The sequence below is a fragment of the Ptiloglossa arizonensis genome, chromosome 2 (genome assembly GCF_051014685.1).
Source record: "Ptiloglossa arizonensis isolate GNS036 chromosome 2, iyPtiAriz1_principal, whole genome shotgun sequence".
In the NCBI taxonomy this organism is placed as follows: domain Eukaryota; kingdom Metazoa; phylum Arthropoda; class Insecta; order Hymenoptera; family Colletidae; genus Ptiloglossa; species Ptiloglossa arizonensis.
This window is the reverse complement of record NC_135049.1, coordinates 3,663,701-3,685,662: the sequence shown is the minus strand read 5'-3', so window position 1 is coordinate 3,685,662 and position 21,962 is coordinate 3,663,701. Positions and strand designations below refer to the sequence as shown.

The 21,962-nt window shown below is 29.3% G+C and overlaps 4 protein-coding genes across 6 annotated transcripts; 3 read left to right on the top strand and 1 right to left on the bottom strand.

Annotated features, from left to right (window-relative positions):
• The first annotated feature begins 294 nt into the window (after positions 1–294).
• On the top strand, positions 295–2,455 carry LOC143143360 (ribosome biogenesis protein NOP53). The gene is made up of 3 exons (XM_076304505.1): positions 295–1,167; positions 1,583–2,082; positions 2,252–2,455. The coding sequence occupies exons 1-3, from the start codon at positions 430–432 to the stop codon at positions 2,322–2,324; spliced, it is 1,311 nt and encodes a 436-aa protein (XP_076160620.1). The 5' UTR covers positions 295–429; the 3' UTR covers positions 2,325–2,455.
• Positions 2,456–2,830: 375 nt separating this feature from the next.
• Positions 2,831–6,264, bottom strand: LOC143154776 (uncharacterized). The gene is given in 9 exon segments (XM_076326740.1): positions 2,831–3,037; positions 3,109–3,238; positions 3,954–4,051; positions 4,211–4,618; positions 4,770–4,785; positions 4,830–5,009; positions 5,112–5,265; positions 5,349–5,620; positions 5,800–6,264. Coding segments are annotated over 9 exon segments (1,605 nt in total). The 5' UTR covers positions 5,955–6,264; the 3' UTR covers positions 2,831–2,845.
• Positions 6,265–6,981: 717 nt separating this feature from the next.
• Hrd3 (HMG-coA reductase degradation 3) lies at positions 6,982–12,391 on the top strand. Of its 3 annotated transcripts, none has more exons than XM_076304577.1 (7): positions 6,982–7,047; positions 8,792–9,279; positions 9,434–9,681; positions 9,854–10,333; positions 10,747–10,975; positions 11,250–11,656; positions 11,870–12,391. In XM_076304577.1, the coding sequence occupies exons 2-7, from the start codon at positions 8,835–8,837 to the stop codon at positions 12,293–12,295; spliced, it is 2,235 nt and encodes a 744-aa protein (XP_076160692.1). In that variant the 5' UTR covers positions 6,982–7,047; positions 8,792–8,834; the 3' UTR covers positions 12,296–12,391. The 3 variants fall into 3 exon arrangements, with proteins under 3 accessions (XP_076160692.1, XP_076160693.1, XP_076160691.1); XM_076304578.1 differs by lacking the exon at positions 6,982–7,047 and adding an exon at positions 7,435–7,779 and having other exon boundaries at positions 10,747–10,933; XM_076304576.1 differs by lacking the exon at positions 6,982–7,047 and adding an exon at positions 7,439–7,779.
• Positions 12,392–13,846: 1,455 nt separating this feature from the next.
• On the top strand, positions 13,847–21,432 carry LOC143154775 (cilia- and flagella-associated protein 157). Its single transcript, XM_076326739.1, has 7 exons — positions 13,847–13,971; positions 15,064–15,335; positions 15,531–15,684; positions 15,876–16,164; positions 16,766–17,026; positions 18,106–18,231; positions 21,208–21,432. Exons 1-7 carry the CDS (start codon positions 13,847–13,849, stop codon positions 21,430–21,432), a joined length of 1,452 nt encoding a protein of 483 aa, XP_076182854.1.
• Positions 21,433–21,962: the final 530 nt, after the last annotated feature.

The following is a 21,962-nucleotide window of genomic DNA, read 5'->3' as shown; positions in this document are numbered from 1 at the left end:
ATAAACTTTTAATAAAAGAGAATGATTTTGTCCGTCTTATTTCATTTATCCCGTTATTATCCTATATTTATCTTATATTTCTTTAAGAAGTGATTCGAAAAAATCATTTTTTTATTATGTGTGCTATTTATTATGCAAATCATTTAATTGTAAGTCAAATAATTGAAGTTACAAAAAAATGGTAATGAAGTTTAGAAAAAATGTTTTATGTAATCTTTAGGTCTGAGTACTGTGAAGTCGGCCCTGATCTGATCACGTACTCATCATGTACAGTCATTGCGGTTGGTATTTCGTCTGGTTTGATGAACTATAAAAGTCATTGGACAAATTCCCCAATCACGAAACATAAATAAAAACTTCAGTTTGGCTTAAAAATCACGATTCTTTACACACTACAGTGAGTAATATTGTTTTACTGATTAAAGTAAAATGTTTAATACTAAAGCCAAAAAACGAAAAGTGTCTAAAAAAAACAAAAAATCATGGCGCAAACATGTGGATATAAAAGATGTTGATAGATTTTTAGAAGATTCTCGATTAGAAGAGAGGTTAGGTTGCTTTTCTGTTCGTGAAAATTCCGATTTATTTGTAATTTCTACGGAACCTGAAATTCTCTCAAAAAAAGCACGTCGTGAGTTATTACAATCGAAAGAACCTCGATGTTTCAATATTTTAAAACCTCATTCATCAGTTCCGGATCCAGTAACAAAAAGAAATCGTGTAAAAACTAAAAATGAAAGAAAAAATTCTCTCCTTTTGAGAAAGGAAACTATCAGAAAATCTCAAGGAATTTTGAAATTGAAAGATAAATTAAGATTAAAAAATAAGAATATCGCAGCAAAAAAAAGATTGAATAAGCCACAAAGAGTTGAGTTTAAGGATGATGTGTGGAAAAAAAAATTTGGAAAAAAAGTTGACACTGATTGGCTATCTTCGGATACTGTAAGACATACACTATTTCATTTTGGAACAAAGAAGAAACTACCTACTTCAATACATAAGAAAAATTCTGCTATACCAGCAATTGAAGCCCCACATCCAGGAATATCATATAATCCTTCATTTGAAGATCATCAGGACTTACTGCAAGACATTGCACAAAAAGAAATGAAATTAATAAAGGAAGAAAAACATTTGGAACGGGTTACTACGAAGATGTTTAAAAAGGTACATTATGTACATATCTGTATGTAGGATAATTTACCTAAAACTGAAATTTGAAGTATTTCTATAAATTGTAAGGATATGAAGAATGAGAATTTTATTGATTTCATGCAATGTGTGTATCATTGATACACATTATCAAATCCATTTAATGCTACTAGGAACTCATATATTTACAAATGACTCACAATATTAATGAATGAACTTGCTTAACAACAAAGGTAGCTTGTCATAACTGTTTTTGTAACATTGTGTTGTTTCTTTGACAACATAGATATGCTATCTAAGGAACAAATATTTAAAAGGAGAAGCAAGTACTTAAAAGCTCTTTGTTGGATAATGCTGATCTATAAACATGTAAAAATGTAAAACATATGCCTACTCTTATTATGTTATTTATTGAATCATTCTGTTACAGGTTTCACGTGAACAACAAACAAACAATTTAATAAAAGAAATGTCAGAAGGTCTTAAACCAGAAGAGAATGAAAATTTAATTGAAAATGATTATCCAGAAGTGAAATTTGGAAATTTACCAGTTCAAAACCTAAAAAAAACTCGTGTGCAGAGGCGTAAACAGAAAGAACAAAAGGAATTAGCTTACAAAATGCAACAGGAAAAAGTGGAGAAAAAAAAACTCTCAGATATTTACAAATTAAAACTATTAGATAGGCAATTGATGTCTAAAGCAAGAAAAGCAAATATGCTTAGGGAAAAAAGATTGAAAAAGAAAGCATTGAAAGCAATGGGTACTAAAACTCTTAGTAAAGTTAAATTTGAACCATTAGAACCTGATTTTAAACTAGCAGAAGAATTAACTGGGAGTTTACGAAATTCAGAACCAGTTGGAAATCTATTGAAAGACCGATTCAAGTCTCTTCAACAGAGGAATATTGTTGCTCCTTCTACTATTAAATTGTAAGTATAAAATGTATATATATTTATTGAATGATAGAAGATTGGATGAATAATCAGAAATTGAAACATTTTTAGTTAAATAGAATTGATCATTAATGTATACATAAAAAAGCTATTGTATTCAATTATATATTAAATTAAAAGGACACAAATTTCTTTTTTGTTTCAGAAAACGGGACAAAGCTCGAGTGAAGCGCTTTACGAAACCAGATCACAAAATTGATGTAAACAATCTAAAATAATTAAATATAATTTTCATTATATAATGTACATAGAATAAATAGTAATTTTATAGAAATATGAATGATGAAACTATGTACTTATTCTGTAGATAAGATGCATAAAACATTATAAATAAATAGTCCTAAGCATATTAATGGTATGAAAAGTAGTTTTATGGCAAAGTTGAAGTGCTTTAGGCTGGATACTATCAACATTAAAATTAAGCATTTTAAATGTTATTAAAATTTACATTTGTTCTTTATTTTGCACGGTACATTAAAGAAAATATGTAGTTTTTTTGAGCAAAGAAATCTCAAAACTCTGGTGTTTCTAAAAAATAATTCTATAATTTTCTATAATATTTAAAAAAACAATAAAGATACATATTTGAACATTTCCTTTTTGATATCTTATCTTGTGTGACACATTTTGCAGCTGATTTCTTAATTATCTTACATACAGTGTTTGTAAATAATTGGTTAGTGAAGTAGTTGGACAAATGTATTTGAATAACAGCAAATGGAAATATAAGTAGTGAGCTTTATTCTTCATTAATATCAAATAACGATTCTTCGTTTTGTATGAACTCAGTATCTGTGACTGATACGTATTTCATTAAATTAATATCAAATAATGTGGTATCTTTAAAAATGTTATCTAATGATTCTTCACCAACTGCACTACTTTCAGTTAATGTTTCCTTTTCCTCTTCCTTTTCTATTTCGGATTTTGTCTGAAAATTGTAAAATTAAAATTCATAATATAATTAGTATGCAATATTTGTATATTAATAAAATCATTTACTTTTTCAAAAACTGCCTCATACACTGGTACCTTTTCTTTAGATTCTGTCAATATCTTGAAATCAATCTCTTCAGGAATTTCTTTTAAATCTGTGGGACTACTTTCTGTTTCTTGTAGAATACTTTCAACCCTTAATGTAATTGTGTATATTCAATTAAAGATATACCTAAATAACATCTTTGATTGATACTTAGAGAAAAAAATTTTGCATTTTTACATATTCATTAATGCATTATTCAATGCATATCGAATAATTCGTCTAATTTTTAGTAAAAGACTAATTTAATTCACCGTTTATTCACTAACAGCATTGAAGATTTGAAATGGACAAAAAATTTGAAAGGAACAAAGATTGCTTTATTTTCATAATAAAACATTAATTTAAAATATTTGAGTAATGAAAATTCTAAAAGAAATTTGTTTTTCAATTTTGTATTTTGACGATTCTTTAACAAATATAACTTATTGTAATTTTTTTCACCAGGATGATTAGAAAGTATATTTCTCAATATACAGAAACTAATGTAGTTTCAAGAAGGCAAGGTTCCATCAAATTGTGCTTGAAATATACATTTACTTCTAAACACTACATTTAATGAAAGTGTTAGGAATTTATTAAAGATAAAATTATAATTAACAACATTCCAACAACAGTGGAAATTTTGAACACTTTGAATATTGAATAAAATGATTTTTAACGTACATAGTATTAAATTTATCCCCACATTTTACTTTTTCTTGCAAAACTGGTTTTTATTATGAATGAAAAAAATGTTTTAATGGATAACACTTTAGAACAAACACCTTGCATATATTATATGCTCATGGTTCTTATTATTACTTACGATTTAACAATACTGCATTGAAATTTTGATTGTCCTTTAATAAGTTTATTTTGTAGAGATAAAAGCAATTTAACATAACATGACCCTGTTGTAGAACACTGTAAAATATATATATTTACAATCAATTTATGTAACTGAAGTTTATACTTGCACTTAACTTAAACTTAAAATCTTAACATATTATATGTGTACTAACAAAAGTTTGCCTGAAATTTCTTATAAAAAGTATTATTTGCTACAACAATATTATAAGATACCTTGAACAAACATGTTACAATATACTTTAAATCATAAAGTGTTTCTACAACTGCCCTTATTTTGCACTCTATTTTTCTTTGCAAGTATTTTGTAATACCTATTTTTATTCTTTCTTTTTGAAGTAAAATTTGTAATTTTGAAAGATGAAAAATGATTTTGCGTTTCTCTTGTTGAGCATTTTCAATCAATTCTAAATATTTGTTTTCCATTGCTGGATCAGGAACATTGAAAATAGACAAACGTTCTTTCATTTTCTCAAATTTGATTTGTAAAGATTTTAACACAAAATTCTGCACTTTTCTTATTATTATGTTTTTGTTTATATTCGAAGAGAATACAATAATATTTCTCCTGTGTTTAACAGCCAAATGTCTATAAGATATAATTTTTGAAAATATATTAATTAACTTATTAAAAGCAATTTAATGAACCATTTCATTAAGAAAAATAGGTAGTCTCATTTTTTGAGACTTATTCATTATCTATATATCTCTTTTGTTACAAAAATCAATGCCTTTACAAATTAATAGTTAATAACATCCTACATAAATATATTGCAAAGAAAAAAAAAATTCTATGTAGATTAAGAAATGAATACAAAAATGTGTACAATATTACTTGAAATCAGTTTTAATTTCTTTTTTGAGTGAAACTTCTTTAGAAATCTGCAAGTATTCTTTTTCTAACATAATATTTTCTCGCATTAATCTTTGATTTGGTAAACTTATGTGTTTATTGATATCTATTTGAAATTGAGCTGCCAAATTTAGAAGGCGATAATATAGTTCGCTCTTGAGCCTAAATTGAAAAGATTTTATAATTATTTTATAAATATAATAAAATTTCATTTTCTATTTGTAACAAAACAGGCTAGATAATTTTTAATTGAAAATATGATACATTTCTTTATCAAATTCAAATTTTTGATTTATACGCTCCAGAATGTTTTTCACATTTTTGTTGTTTCGTATCATACGTTCATTGCATGTTTTAAATTTTTCTTCTAAACCACTATGCATTTTCTTAAAATTTTCCAAAGTGTTAATTTTGGCATCTAGAAAAAAATGTTTACTCTTTTGGAACTAAATATCTACAAAGAAAAACAGAAAGATAGCAAAGAAAAATTTGGCAAGTTACTTAGAATTTTGATTTGTGAAACTAATTCAATTTTCTTTTTTTTAAATTTTTGATTAAATAATTCTACGTTGTCGTTATGAGATTCTTTATCTTTTATTCGACTGTTTTCCATGGTATCAATTTGATTTTTTAAGCGTTCAATATTAGTACTCTGCACATAAACTTGTTTGGATAAACTAGAGATTTGATCAGCTGTTTCTGCATCCACATTAGATATAAGTCCATTAGTAGTTTCAATCTCTTCCAGTAACTCATCATTTCGACTTTCTAATCTAAAAATTTTCTTAAATACTTAAAATTTAGTGCATTCAAAAATTTGATAAGTTTTCATTAGTATAATATTAAACAACGATAATATCTGAAACATTGAAATTTCTTACTAAAACGTAACAAATTTTTTCTTAACTCATTTTATCGACAATTTATTGATAAACATAATTTCATTCTTAACCTGCTTATTTTATTTTCAATGTTCGTAATTCGAATATTGTAAAAAGCCTATTACATGTGAATAAATGTCGGTTGATTTTTATCTCCATTTTCGTAAGAACGAAGTTTCAGCAGCAATGATATATTTTCCTTATCCTTTTCATGTAATTCTAGCATAGTTTTTGTAAAACAAGACTTTAATAACTTTGCAAATAAAAAAAAGTATATTTAATTATAATTAATATAAAAAGATAGCCATCAAATTAATATTGACACATTTTTTACGCAAATATTGTAACCAATATAAATAGCACATAGTCATTTTAATATTTTGCGATATTCAGAATTAATATTTTGCGTGACTATACCAATCTTCAAATACAATACTACTAGGCTCTCACAAAGAGAGAGCAGAACCCTCGGGTTACCGATTTTGTTGAAACAAAACATTGACTCGTAATCTTTTCCAAATAAGTTTTTTCAACAGTTCTGATCAAATCAGCAATAGTAATATCGATCTATATGATGTAGTATTATGAAGTGGTTTGCCTGGTTTGAGAATTGGTATTATTTCTCTTAATTTTCATTGTATAGGAAAATGTTGTATTCGAATAGTTGCATTGAAGATATGAGTTATAGCTACTACGGCTTTTTTAGGTAGTTCTTTTAATACTTTTGCTCTTATTCTTATTATTTAATAATTTTATTTCTGCTTCAATTTCCATCAACGAGAAATGTTTAATCGGGTGGTAGGGCTGTAGAAGTGAGTTCAGGTAGATTCAGTTCTTCATGTTTTTATGTTGCAATTCATTCAAGGCATAGTAAGAAATAAATAAATGAAAAAAAAAAATTAAATGAAAGTATACTATAAAAATAAAGGAATATATGAAAATAACAAAAAAATTAATAAAAATAAAGAAAAACAGTTTTAGCTTTTATGAAACTGGAACTTCCGAACTTTGGATACGAATCTACGTACTATTCATCTTCAGCGTTGCAGTTTTAACAATGCTTTTAGGAAATTACGTATAAGACGAAGTAAAAACATTAAATGTTAAATATCTTTATAAATAATAAGCAATAGCAAAAAAGCTCGGATATGTGTCTACTTATTTTTGTTTTAGAATCACCAAAAAATATTTGAAAAAATTGACGAGTCCACTTCCCCTTGTTAGTTTTGTAGTGATGGGGGAAATTTAACATGGCGGGTAGGTCGGAATACTTTTTCTGGCATCAGTGGTTGCACCGTCTGATTGTTATCTTTTCCTCTGTAAGGTTATTGTAGTTATTGTTAAAATATAATTTATTGACATCAATAATTATACTTCACGAAAAGTAATTGATTGTCATTTGATACATGAAAAACTCTTATTGAAGTTCTCTTTTTTTTTTATTCCTATATTAGTAACAATGTTTTGTTTGATCTAATTAGAAATATATTTCATATATATTTTCATCATACATTTTTGTTAATAAACAAAAAGACATATAATAATAAGAAACGTTGCAAACAAACCATTTTCATCATTTAAAGGTTATGTTAATAAATATCTATACGTATATAGATTATTACATATCATTAGTAAAAAAATTGAACTTTTTTAAATTTATGTCTTTATTTTTTATTTAGTTTTAATAAAAAACATAATTGATGTTTGCCTAACATGCAGCTTACTTCAGTTCAATGCATAGAGTGTATAAGTACTAAAATTTTCGAAAACAAACATCCGTGAAACAGCTGATTCGTTGATAGTTAAATGTGCAATATGCTTTGATATTCGGTAATTGAAGTAAATTACAATTACAACAAAATATTTGTTTAGCATGAAAAAACCTTATCTTTACAAATGATCACGATAAATCATTAGTGCAATAACCGAAGATGTACGTTGACGTGTCTCAATGACGTAACGTTGTCTTTCTGCTACGAAAAGCCGAATTCTCGAGAAACATATTACAAAATGAGCTCAAGACAATTCTTACCAATCTGTTCGAACTAAAAGTAAGAAATCAAGTATTTATTTTTTTTTGAAATAATATTTTTGTCTTTCTTACCTAGTGTTTATCAAAATTTAGGTTATAGAACATACAGAATATTCTTTATAATTATTGTGTACAAAATTGTTGATGTGTCAAACGTATTGTTTGAAGTGATGTTTTACTCTTGGTGCATTTATAAAATAAAAATTTTATTTTATCTAGTGAAAAAATTCAGTCTGTAAAAAAGATTTTACAGAAATTTGTATACAAAAATTACATACATTTTGACTACGTTTTTGTTTTTGCAAACAAGTTGCTAATAGTTAATTTTTGATTATTTTCACAGTCGTAAATAAGATTTAAAGATAATAATATATTGGCATAAATCATTTTCATACAAATTAAAAAGATTTTAAAACACGAGTGTAACTTTTTTTTATAATAAAAGTCATTTAATTTTAATACCTCATAAATTTTCATTAGAATGTTTTAATACTTGGTAATAAATAAAATGTTATTAGTTTTACAAGTGTATGTTAAAGTTTTAATTATATGTTTATAGTTATTGTATATGTGTATTACATTGTATACAAATTTATGTAGTTTTTTTCTAAAATTATAAATTAATTACAATAGAATATTCTAAACATTGTTTGATTATTTAATTCAGTTTTAGATTTTAATATATTAAAATAACGATTATAAAAATTATATGAAAAAATAAAAATGATAATATATAAGAAAATATTTCATTATCTTATGTAAATTTCATTATTCTATAGGGTAAGCAGTTATTATGTTTTTTGTTGATCAAGTATTTTTATTTATTGTTATTTTATTCCATAGTTCTAAATTAATGATAAATGTATGTAACAGAAATTATGTATATCTAATAAAGCATAAAATATCTAAGAAATATGTTTCTTTTTTTAACGTTTAATATTTATATATTTAATATGTAGTCATAATATTTAGTAAAAAAAAGTAACAAAAATAAGAAATCTTAAGAATTTAATTTTTTCGTGTACATTAAGATCAGTTCATTGGCAGAAGTATAACAAAGATTCAACCAACAAAATGAAGCTGCGGAAGGAGTTGCTTTTACTCTTACTGGTTATGTCTGCTTCATCTGAACCAGAAGTTTCCAAGAAACGATCAGAGGCTTCTGATGAAGAAACAGAAGAAGATGTCAGTTTAGTAGAGAATTTGTTTGAACATTTGCGAGAATTAAAGGCTTTGCACGATACTATTTCAAAAATGGTAGCAGCTGCTGAACCATATCTTAGCGAAAAAATTACAAAAGAGAAAGAGGAAATAGAAAATGAACCAAAAACTAAGGAGATAAGTTCTGTAATGGGAAATGTTTGGATGAAGGCAATGATAGCACGGACTAAGAATATAGACTTACCAAATAGTAATTTAAGAAATGAAGAAGCAGAAACAGAAATATGGAGTGAAGAAGAGCAACTTGAACCCTTGAACGAAATAACTCAGGAACCACTTACTCCAGAACAACAAGAGGGTATTTTCATACAAATTTTCTAAAGTGTTTTTCAAAAACATCACTATAATAATTAAACTATGGTATATTTAATAAAATATACTATAAACTTTAATATATACTTATAACATACTAGTTTAATATTTCAATTAAACCAGATTTTTTAAACTTTTAGCGGAGCAAATATTCAGGAAAGCACAGCGTCTTTTGAATGCTACACAATCTAATAAAGCAGAAGCTTATGAACTGTTAACGTCTGCAGCAATTCTTGGTCATCGTGAAGCTAGATCTATGTTGGCATGGGCTCAGTTGCTAGGAATGCAATTTGGTCCAAGTTCTTTCTGGACATCTAGTCAAGACATTCCAGCTGCTTACCAAACGTTCAAAGAGCTTTCTGAAACTGGACTACCATCTGCTCATATGGTGCATAGACTTTACAATAATTCACATATAAAATAAGAATATCGAGAAGTTAACGAATTACTAATTATAATTTACAATTATAATAACAAAATTAGTTTATATAATGTTTAATTCGTAATAAAGCATGGTGTATAACTTATTTTAAAATTACTAATGCACAAATTTTGTATAGGGTATGGGATTTTTATACGCAACAGGATTAGGTGGAGTGAATGCCTCCCAGGCTAGGGCACTTCTTCATTATACAGTAGCAGCTCTTGGTGGAGATACTCGTGCACAAATGGCTTTGGGTTTTCGTCATTGGGCTGGTGTTACAACACCAGCTTCTTGTGAAAGAGCTTTAGACTTTTACCGTAAAGTTGCTAACAAGGTTGCAGAAGAAGTTTCTTTCAGTGGAGGGCCAGTTGTTCACCGAGTTAGACTTCTAGACGAACAGGAGAATCCTGGATATAGTTCAGGAATTTTTGATCAGGATTTGATAGAATATTATCAGTTGCTGGCAAAAAAAGGAGATACACAGGCTCAAGTTGGGTTGGGACAGCTGCATTATCAAGGTGGCAGAGGTGTTCCATTAGATCGTGTAAGAGCAATGCATTATTTTCAGCATGCTGCTGATGCTGGAAATCATGTTGCTATGGCTTTTCTGGGAAAGGTATTATAAATATTGAATTTTGATATGTATTTATTACTTGCTATGAAAAAAGTAACATTTTATATCTTTGATTTTCATCATAAGATACAAAGTTATTAGTTCTAAATACATTTGTATTAACCCTTTGCACTCGATGCGTTTTTGCTACCTAAAACTGGCCCCTCGATGAAATCTTTTCAATCGGAAAAATTAATACGCAATGGAACATTTTTGTTCCAATACTTGACGTACGTGTGTTTACATCTTAAAAGAGTGTAATACCTAATTTCCAATTTCAATTTCAAGTCACGAAATTTTCCCGAATTGGAAGAAGTACACTAGATTGTGTGGTGACCGAGGATCTCCTCTCGAGTTCAAAGGGTTAACTTATATAATGTTAATTCTGTATTTGATAACAAATTGTTGTTTTCTAGATTTATTTAGAGGGTAATGACATAGTGAAGCAGGATAATGAAACGGCATATAAATATTTTAAAAAAGCTGCCGAGCTTGGAAATCCTGTTGGACAAAGTGGTTTAGGGCTTATGTATCTTTATGGAAGGGGAGTTGAGAGAGATACTACAAAAGCTCTTCAATACTTCAGTCAAGCTGCAGAGCAAGGTTGGGTTGATGGACAGCTTCAACTTGGCAACATGTATTTTAGTATGCCATTTTATCTTCAATATTTTCTTTTAAAATATTAGATTATACAAAGAACCAAGTATTTCTTAAATTATATAGTATTTTGAATATTGTATTAATAGTTATAACTAATAGTCACTTTAAAGTTTTACTTTAAATTGAGTTATATATTTCTTTTAAAAATGATTAATATACAGAAATTGTATTTATAATATTTATTTTTTAATTGAAACTTCATGTATGATTAATTAATTTCAATATATTCAATGATTTTAATAACTGAACTACTCAATAGGTGGAACAGGTGTGAAACGTGATTACAAATTAGCCAACAAATACTTTAATTTGGCCAGTCAATCTGGGCATGTCTTGGCATACTATAACTTAGCACAAATGCATGCCACTGGAACAGGCATGATGCGTAGTTGCACAACGGCTGTTGAACTTCTGAAAAATGTTGCTGAGAGAGGCAAATGGAGTGACCAATTGGTGGTTGCCCATACAGATTACAGAGAAGGTCGAATCAACGAGGCTTTCGTCAACTATGCTCTCCTTGCAGAAATGGGTTATGAAGTTGCACAGAGTAATGCTGCTTTTATACTTGATAAAGGAGAGACTACAATATTGTCAGAAGAGGAAGGATTGGTTAGAGCACTTGCTTTGTGGGCCAGAGCTGCTTCACAGGGATACTCTGCTGCTCAGGTATATATAAAGAAGTGGTTGTAAAAAAATTTCAAGAATATTGCTGAAATTGCATTATGTGATGTTGTTTCCGAATATTCTATTATGTATTATTTCACTACATTTCTGTGTTTGTTTGTATTGAAAAAATATTACTTATATGAATATTTTTATGTAATACTACTATTATTACTAAATTATGGCTGCTGATTTACAAATTGTAAATTATAACAGGTCAAATTAGGAGATGCTCACTACTATGGCAGAGGAACGGAAGTTGATTACGAGGCTGCAGCTAGTCACTATCGATCAGCTTCTGAACAACAACCTAATGCGCAGGCAATGTTTAATCTCGGATATATGCACGAACGTGGTTTGGGTCTAGCAAGAGATCGACATTTAGCCAAACGATGTTACGACCTTGCAGCAGAAGCCAGTCCAGATGCCAGAATTCCTGTAGCATTGGCTCTTATTAAACTCTCTTTCCTTTTTGGTTTAGATTATCTACAAGAGTTTAGCCTTGTCGATCATCTGAATAAATGGGACCAGCTCTTAGGCCAGAACTGGGATTTGTATCTTATAGGAATGCTCACTGGCATGCTCAGTTTAATCATTTACTTCCGCAGGCCACAGCCACCACCTCCGCCTAGAATTAATTAGTTCTTTACTATTTTTGTTCAAGTCTTTTTTTTCTTTTAGATGAAGTCAAGTTTGTTACTGATGGTTCATAAATACACGCACGTGCGTGCATACCGATATGTTGTTTTCATTGAACCACCTTATTTGTACAAGAACATTTCAAACTCTACAAAAATTGCAAATTTGATACTTTTAAGATTTTCACAGTGTGTGCAAATCTGTGCATGAATAATCTATATTTATTTGATAAAATTTAACGTCGTTACACTTATTATTTATTAAGTTATATCTTAGAATTCTTAAATTTTATTTTAGAAATATGCGAATTTTTATAATAGCTTCTACCGGGTATATGCAACTGAGTTGAAAATTTCGAAGAAATTTGAAAACCATTGCAAAAATCAATACTTTTTCGCGTAAAATTTTTTGAACATTAGATGTCTATAATTTATTTAATTTTCAGAAACTATTTTAATTTTTAAATTTTGAAATATTTACGTTTTGATTTGCACTAGATTTTTAAGTTTGATATTTCTTGATATGTGTATGTATGTATAATTTGAAAATATATATATATATATATGTAACACAACAAAAAGTATGTTTATGAGTAAGTAGCATAAGATTTAAGATAAAAGGGAATTTTATTCGTCCATAATCATTAATCTGTAATGATTAATATTATACATCTTCGTATAGAATACAGGCAGGTAGGTATTATTCAAAATTATGTATTTTCCATTTTAACGAAAATTGACGTTTCATTAATTGAAAATTAATGTCTTACTAACAATTTCTAGCCGGTTTTAGTGTCAACCAAGCATTGTTTGTCCACGTATTTTAATTCCCGCTATTAACGAAATATATACAATAATTCCTGACTTTGAAATCGTTGAATCTTAACTCGTCATATATTTATATAGCAAATTAAATGTTTTTAATGATGGTTTTCTTCAATATCGTAAAATTTGTCATGCAAAATTCATCCAGAGTGTCCTATTTATCTGTGCTAGTTCATACAATACGTTATAAACACTTTTAAGATAGAAGTAAGTTCTTACGTATTTATGCATGCATACTCAAGAATTATACTTCGACTAAAAATGTGAATATTTGTATAAAAATGCGTGTTCCGTATATTGATGTATTTGATCTTTTCAATTATTATTAAACATTTGTAAACACTGTGACCCTAAACTCGAAAAAGAAATTAACAGTATTCATAGTTATCGAAGAAATAGTTTGTAATACATACACGGTGTACCCTCTAAGGACCGATGCAAACGTGCGATATTTTTCTACTGCGATCATATTTTTGTCTTCGCTATTTTCAATTGAAAGGATACAGAAAAATATACGATCATGGGGCTTAATACTTATTATAATTACGGTAATTAAATGACAAATGATTGTAAAATATTTTAGAAAAATATTTCATCATTGAATTTATTTTATCACCATGGGACTATAGAATTATTGATCTAACAAGAAATGTTTTCGTGTTGCTTCCTAGTGTATCGTGAAAGGATTCAAAATTGTTGCATAAAACTAATTTGAATTTACTCGATCAAAATGTTACGGGCCAAGAAAAAGAAACACAAGATTAAGAAGAAAAAGATTAAAAAGAAATTTGTAGATGAAAAGGAGACCTTGACTTATGAACAAGAGATTTTGGATAACAACAGACAGTTGGCACGGTAAATATACATAGGTACATATATGTACGTACATATACACACATATAACGGGTATATTTCACTGTATGTCTAAAACTCTGTATTTAAACAAGGAGAGATACAACGGAACCTCGATTAATCGTAATTCATGATTTCTCGGTTATCTAATATACATATGATACATGTATCAATTGATATCAATATTGATACATGTATCAATAATAAATTCCGTGGACCAAAATCTGTTATGTACAAATGGGACCAGAAAGGCTCCAAATTCTATGACTCAAAATAAAATGAAAATATAAAATAACAAAATTGCATAATGGCTTTATTTTCGAGAATATGCATTTACAGATCAATCTACTACGCGTGCATTTAACTGATAACTGGTATTACGGATTACACTACATATATCTCCCTAATCCTATTTGTACCAATAGTTTTGACTCGTGGTGTGTATACGTATTAAAAAAATTCTAAAAATAACTTACAATTAGATCCACAAATCCATTGTTTTTGTGAATTATGTCAGATGAAATAAGTTGCAAAAATTAATTATATTGGCGTAAGTATTTTATTTGGGGAATTTATTTATTTTATTAATTTGTGATTAAAAAATCGAGTTTATTAAAAGATCGAGTAAAGAAAAAGTTTCTCGATGCACCGATTTTTCGTACTCACGTCGTGTCGTGAGATTGTTACGGATTCTGGAATTTGTTTCTGGCCCACGATAAATGTGAGTGTAAACAAGAACGTTATTATCTTACATAGATATTGCTTACTATTTTGATACTCGGTCCGTCTTCGTCCGTCTTTGCCCTTTGTTTGCTTACTTTTTATGTTTGAAGCAAACGATAAAATACAAAAAACGTTCTCCTCTTTCGATAAATGTGTCTTTCCGCTCCCGAGGAACACACACTTAAGGCGGGAACACTGTTCGGGTACCCTTACACCCATAGTATGTGAAATAAAAACGAGACCCACACAGGATTATCGTTAGTGTGTAGGTAGTGTCTTTGAGTTCACTAGCGAAAGAATCACCCTACATAATGTCGGAACAATTTTTGTGCTGTCCGGTATAAGTATTGAAAAATTAATGAGGAAGTTTAGATTGCGAAGTCGAAACCAAGAATTAGAGGAAGCAGCTGAACAAGTGAAAGAAAAATTTCAACAACTGGAAGAGGATCGCTCGGATGTAATCGCACATCTGAAAAGAAACTTGGAAGAAAAGATAGAAGAGTCAAAGGAACTCACTGAACGTCTTGCAGCTGTGGAAGAATTACGAAAAGACGAATCAATTGCTCACAAGAAGATAGAAGACGCGATGCAACTTGAATATCGTACGATGGAAAACAACTTAAGCGCCGAAATTAAATTAGCTGGTGAAGTATATTATTCTTTCTTGTTTCGTTTGATTGCTCTTATTCTACAAAACTATTGTTTTCGTTCTGCATTGAATTTTTTTCAGACTAAAGTTTTATTTTTATTTTTAGTTTGCTTTTGTGCTCTTTGTTAGCGAATTACTAACGTTTACACGTAAATCTCTTCTTATTTATACGTAACATACTCTCGATTAGCTGGCAAACTTAATGCGTTGGAAGATTGGCGATTGGCGCGGATGGATTTGGTGCAAAAGTTTGAAATCCAAGAGAAAGAAATCATCGAACAAGAAAAACGGCACCAGGAAGAACTTTACGAAGCTGAAAAGTCTATAGTAATTGGGAAAGCAATGTACGGTCGTATTTTACTAAGCATAATTTTGAGCTTCAAAAAACTACTTAAATTCAAAAATTTGAATATCAGAAGCAAATTTTAACTTTCGACTAACCGTGCTTCTATAACCTGCATAGTTCCACGAGACGGACCTACTCACCAATAATTTACGTAGCACTGCATAACATTTTCTAATAAAATGTTGAAAGGTTAAAAAAGGAAATGGAAGAACGTCTGAACACTTTAGCTATGTCGCTGCGTAAAGCAACGAATATGCGTGTAGCAGATGCCATTCACCGCGCGATTCGAGAAAACGTGACATTGAATCGTGAACTTGACATGCTAGAAAGGACTTGCAGAGAATTGGAGGTCACCAGCAAGGACAGTAAGGAAGCAGAACGTATTTTGAGCCTTCAATGCAAATTGCTTGAAAGGGAATCGGAAGTAACTTTGGAGACGTCGATGAAACAGAAAAACATTATTCACAAATTAGTGGAAGTAAGATAGTTAATTAATATTGATTTCGTTATGATTTTCTTATGATTATTATTGGGATTATCCTAGTCTCAAACCATAAATTTGTTTCGTATATTTACATATAAGTATTTTGTAAATATATAATTTAATCAGAGCCGTATAGTAAGAAATATAGTAAACTTCGAGTTGGAAATATTATTCAACACGATTTTTTTTCTTTGCAAACAGTTATATCGATGATACTTATTCGTGTATGAAGTATTGAATTGTGACATACGGAATGATCTTTTCTAGATCGCGATACAAACCCTTCACCTTTTTGCTAGGAAAACTATATTTATGAAAATCATAGGCGATCGAATTAAAGCATTTTTCTTAATAGGTCACTAGACTTTGCATTTCATTTGTGTAAAATTTCGGAGATCTAAGTTTCATGGAGATCTTGAATTTACCTTTAAAAAGCCGTTTAAATTGCAAAAAAATGATAGATAATGAAAAGTAAATATAAGAAAGTGTATGGTGAATGTAAAATATCACCCTCGAGATCATTATTATCATTAACATAGTAATTCTAATTATTTCTTCTCCGTTTAATTAAACTGAAAACACTAAAATGTTATAGGATTTTCATTCACTAATACGGAATAATGGACAAATAATCAGAGATAATGAACGAATTTCCGTGTACAAAAAAATCTCCGAGAACTTTAAAGAACAGATTAAACAATTGGAAAGCAAAATTGAAGTTTCAAAGAAGTGTATCGTGAAAACGAAGAACGATAAAGAACAATTGTTGTTGAGTGTTCGCGAAAAGGAAAAAGAATTAAATGCGCTCAAAAGTCTTTTACATCGTGCAAAGAGTTGCATTAAGAAAGCCTTGGAGGTAAACACAACTTTCAAATAGAATTTTCAATGCACTATTCTATTTTTTTTCATGAATATTCTAATATGAGAATACCATTATTAACAGCCCAGAAACGTTAAATACTTAATACTACTACATAAATTACCTTTAAGTACTACCCTCACTTATATGTCACTCAGACCAACCGTCGTGTATAGAGACAGTCGGGGAAAGTACCAATTTTTTATAGGCATCGATCCTTTTTATCTTGTGCTAAAAAATAAGTGAAACTGAATGAATAACTGAAATGAAATTATCCCTATCATTGTTTATAATTCTTAAATAGACGAGTCATCGACGCGTGTAAATGGTAACCCGAAAAACAAAAATCCGCTGGTTGACCTTCAAAGTCATACTGTACGCGCATCGACGTAGCATTAAGTGATAATACATCATTCGAAAAGCAACGATACAAATATCGCATTATTCAATAAGTTTAACATGCTCTTATAATGAGATTGCATACATATGTTTCGACATAACAGAAGGTTCAAAATGTTTTAAAAGAATTATAAAGGGAGATTTTTTTTAATTTAAACAAAAAACTTGCATCAATTTAATTGCATTGTTTTATACATAATTGAAAACCATTAAATTTGTATAGCTACCACTTTTTTATATCTATTATGTTTTAAAAACCTTACATAGGAAGATAGGGAGTACAAGTACAAATTAAAATTAGAGAATAACATCTACTTAGATATTTATTTTGAAGAGGTAGTCCGATGATTCATTGGAGCTCCTCCGCAAACTGTAAAGCTTTAAAAAAATTCGAATTTTTGGATTACTGAAGTTTCCTTGTAAGCGAGTGACGTAAACCTAAAATTTACTGTGATTTCTAAGAAATACATTTTACAAATTTACAAGAATAAAAAAAATTTACGGTTTGGTAATTTTTTGTTGAATATAAATAATCGCTTTCCTATAATGTGTACATCTGTTTGGTGATTAAACGTTAAATAAATGATTTAAAATCCTCGTCTTTAATCTCGATAAGTATTGATGTAGAATAACACTTAATTAGTATTCATTTTAACAACTGAATGATATATTTACAGCTCGAAGAAGATATTTCGAATGAAAACTATTATGCCTTGGATTTGAAACAACAGTTGCTCCAATGTCTTTGGGAAATATTGAAAAATGATAATATTACAAGTATTATGGAACATACTGCATCACAGGTATATCTATTGCTATTAAATACAACGTAACACTGCATATACAGAATTATCGAATTAAAAATACAATAATTACAATATAACAAATACGATTTAGAACAACGCAATAATTATTAAGAGTACAATAATTCCGCAACTACAATTAGAATTTAGATGCAAAATTAATGATTTCTCTTCAGGCGTTCAAAGTATACTACATTTTCGACAATAATTAGGTATTACATGAAAAGTAAAACCTTAGAAAGTTTTAATTGATCTTCAAAAATAAAGGAGAGATTCTCCAATATAATGGTATATATATGGTATATAGTCAAAGTTTAAAAATTTCCCGATATGTTTAGTTTCTCTGCATTATTTTTGTATTTTTACAAGAAGTTCTTTAGAACGTCTAGAACGATCACTCTGGTTATTAGAAGGCAGAAAAAAGTTTCAATTTGTCGTACAGTGTAATTTAGGATCACACAAAGGGAATAGAAGCAGAGCTGGTAAAGAAAGAAAGATACTCAAATTACTCGTAGTAAATTTATTTCATGTAAGTTTTATACATTCTTATACGTCACAAAACATTTAATATCGTAATATAATATTCCAAATTCGCAGTCAATTATCTCACTACTAACCGCGACGAAGAATTATTGTTTGTCGCGAGTAATACCGATTACCAGGTCTCATCACTTGGAGGTTGCTGCGAGCGAAGACCCGGAGAGAGATAGATGGAATCAAAGTTCCATCGATCTCCCTCAACATGCAATACAAACGAAGTTATTAAACCGAGGAGATGGAAGGAATCATCCTTCCTTCGATCTCCTCGTTTAGTTCTGCTAAGCAATTACACGGTCGAACAAAGTGGGGCAAAATTGAGGAACACGCGTCCCAAACCGTAGAGTTGGTCCTACTAGGTCGATCTCGTTTACCCTTAGTAGGCCCCATTCGGGAGGAAGTGACCGATGCCGCCGAAAGGAGTGCCCCATTTTCCTCACAATTCCGCGCCGCGAACCACACAAGCGTGAACCTAACTCACGAAGGATAACGAAGAGAGCAAAAATACCGGCAAAAATACCTGCTCCTGTGTTACAATAATCATTTATCCTCATTATTTAATAGAAATTTAAAACTTTTCCCTCTCTGATTGTACAAATCTTTTTAGGTACAATTAATAAAGCATTAGAATGTAGCTGACATATAGGAGGTATACTTAGAACGTGTATTACAATGTAAGGATCGAGTAAAATTTATACGTAAAGTATTTTACATATCATTATATGTATAAATTTTATACGAATCTTACATATATAATACGCATCCTGTGTATACTTCTAAGCGTAATATTTATACGTATTTTTTATGAAAAGTTTTGTCAGCTACATTCGAATACGTGATCTAACAGCACTTGAGCCGCCATCTAGAGCTTCGCGAACGAACTATTTCTCGACAAACTTGGGCGGTTTGCCGTAGATGGGACCACCAGTACTTTTCGAATTATTTAAATTTTGAACAAATTAAATTATTTTCGCATTTGTACTTCTGCACAAAGTTAAGAATCCAAAATTAACATATTATGCTTAAATTATACCCGTACAACCATCATTTTTCCTGATTATTAGGAGAAATTTATAATTTTTTATTTTAACATTTTAACAAGCTTTCTAAGTTCAACTATTAAAGCAAAATTTATTTCTCATTATTAAGGGAAAATTACATTTTGACATTTACATTGTAATACTCGTTTTAAGTACACCTCATGTTAAAAGGTTTTGTTTTCTTAAAGAATAAGTAGACATCATTTATTGGACTTCATTGTTTATTGAATACATTGATTGAATAATTGTTTAATTCTTGTAGTTCAGACAGAACACGTAGTCGTGGTACATGTTGTATAATGGAGCCGAAATATAATTAATTACTTTGCTAGACATAAAGTTTATCGTCGTGAGCACCTGCAGAAGAATCTATCGTGGAATTTCAAATTTCTCTATCTCTGTACAAAGGAAACAATTTTTACGAAAAAATGTAATGTCGAAGTTGGAACTTTTATACGTGTTGTGTAAATTATAAGAATTAAACAAATGCTGAATTAATGTACCTAATACACAATTATTACTTATCATACTTTAAAACTTTACGAAACACGGTTTTACTTCGAATCTCGATCAAAATCAATTTCTATAAGTTACTTAATCATTTGTAATACATAGATAAGATACACATTGTTCAATTAATATTGGGAACATGCAAAAACGTTAATAACAATCGTAGAAATGAGCAAACATTCACTGAAACCGTTCGCCTTCACAGATTTCGCAATATCTTAATGTTTAGTTATCATAATTATTACCAACCGTTGTAGGATCATAGTTTAAATAATTATTAACAATATCTCAGTATAAATAATGACTTAAAAGCCATCAATTTCTTGAAATATTCGGTTAGATCAAACAAAAACAATGGAAGTAACGGTGAGCCACCTTGTGGTGGGTATATAAGGAGCCTCTGGTTGCCAAAAATTTCATTCCACGGGGAGCCTCCGCCGTGAACGGAACGTTGATTCCTTCCATCTCCTCGGTTTAATAACTTCGTTTGTATTGTATATTGAGGGAGATCGATGGAACTTCGATTCCATCTACCTCTCTCCGGGTCTCCGTTCGCAGCAACCTCCATGTGATGAGACCTAGTAATCGATATTACTCGCGACGAACAATAATTCTTCGTCGCGGTTAGTACCGAGCTAATTGGCTACGAATTTAGAATATTATATTACGATATTGTAAAGTTTTACGACGTGTAAGAATGTATAAAACTTAAAGATTGTACTATTATACTATCTGATATGAATTACAAACAATTATAAACACTTTGTGTTATATCTAATGCACAATACTTAAACGTATCCTACAAATCATACATATATATATATATATATATATATATATATATATATATATATATATATATATATATACATATACATACACATTGCAGATCGAAGGTATTGATTGTCGTTACACGGAAGGAAATCTGGGCCTTATTGAACCTTTGAAAAGTTGTAAATGCGTCGAAGAAGAGAAAAAGGATAACATTCAAAAATACAATGTAGAAGCAAAGTCATCGGAAAGTTTTGGAGAAAGCCAACCATCTTACTTAGACAGTGATAGTAGTTCTGACATTGAATCTCCGAAAGAATCAATAATTAATGCTCAGCTATAAATTCCAAATATGACTATGTTCCAAATTCCGTTGAAAATATATTAATGTTGTAATTGTAGACTTTGTTACAGTGAAATTTACTAATCTCAAAAATATCAGCATTAGTAATTTATTTATAATTAAGCACTATCGTAAACACAGAGAAATTTATAAGGGAAATGAGAAATGAAATAGCACTTTCAAGTTTAATATTTCTTTCCTTGTGCCATAATTTAGTATCTTATAAAGAGAAGAAAGAAAGGAAAAGAGTTTACATTAATAGGAATGAAATTTTAGAATAAATTGAATTTATATTACATACATACATATTCTTACATTACATTAAAGTACTGATGGGTGCATACATTCTTATGCGTAACAAGTTTTCTATATTATAGTATTACATTTTTTCTTATATCTTATGAAATTATTCTGAATCTGTTATATTCATTCTTATACCTTATAAAACTGTCGAAATTTAGAGACACGTGATTGATACATGTTCGATATCGTAGGAACGTGTACTTTTCAAATCTATCCTAATACTACCA

Excerpts from the sequence above, each read along its gene's own strand:
- Hrd3 (XM_076304577.1), top strand. The coding sequence starts at position 8,835 with ATGAAGCTGCGGAAGGAGTTGCTTTTACTCTTACTGGTTATGTCTGCT. Across the intron at positions 9,682-9,853 it reads GACTACCATCTGCTCATATG|GGTATGGGATTTTTATACGC; the intron begins GTGCATAGACTT and ends AATTTTGTATAG. Across the intron at positions 10,334-10,746 it reads CTATGGCTTTTCTGGGAAAG|ATTTATTTAGAGGGTAATGA; the intron begins GTATTATAAATA and ends GTTGTTTTCTAG.
- LOC143154775 (XM_076326739.1), top strand. The coding sequence starts at position 13,847 with ATGTTACGGGCCAAGAAAAAGAAACACAAGATTAAGAAGAAAAAGATT. Across the intron at positions 13,972-15,063 it reads AACAACAGACAGTTGGCACG|ATTGCGAAGTCGAAACCAAG; the intron begins GTAAATATACAT and ends GAGGAAGTTTAG. Across the intron at positions 15,685-15,875 it reads ATAGTAATTGGGAAAGCAAT|GTTAAAAAAGGAAATGGAAG; the intron begins GTACGGTCGTAT and ends AAATGTTGAAAG.
- LOC143143360 (XM_076304505.1), top strand. The coding sequence starts at position 430 with ATGTTTAATACTAAAGCCAAAAAACGAAAAGTGTCTAAAAAAAACAAA. Across the intron at positions 1,168-1,582 it reads CTACGAAGATGTTTAAAAAG|GTTTCACGTGAACAACAAAC; the intron begins GTACATTATGTA and ends ATTCTGTTACAG. Across the intron at positions 2,083-2,251 it reads GCTCCTTCTACTATTAAATT|AAAACGGGACAAAGCTCGAG; the intron begins GTAAGTATAAAA and ends TTTTTGTTTCAG.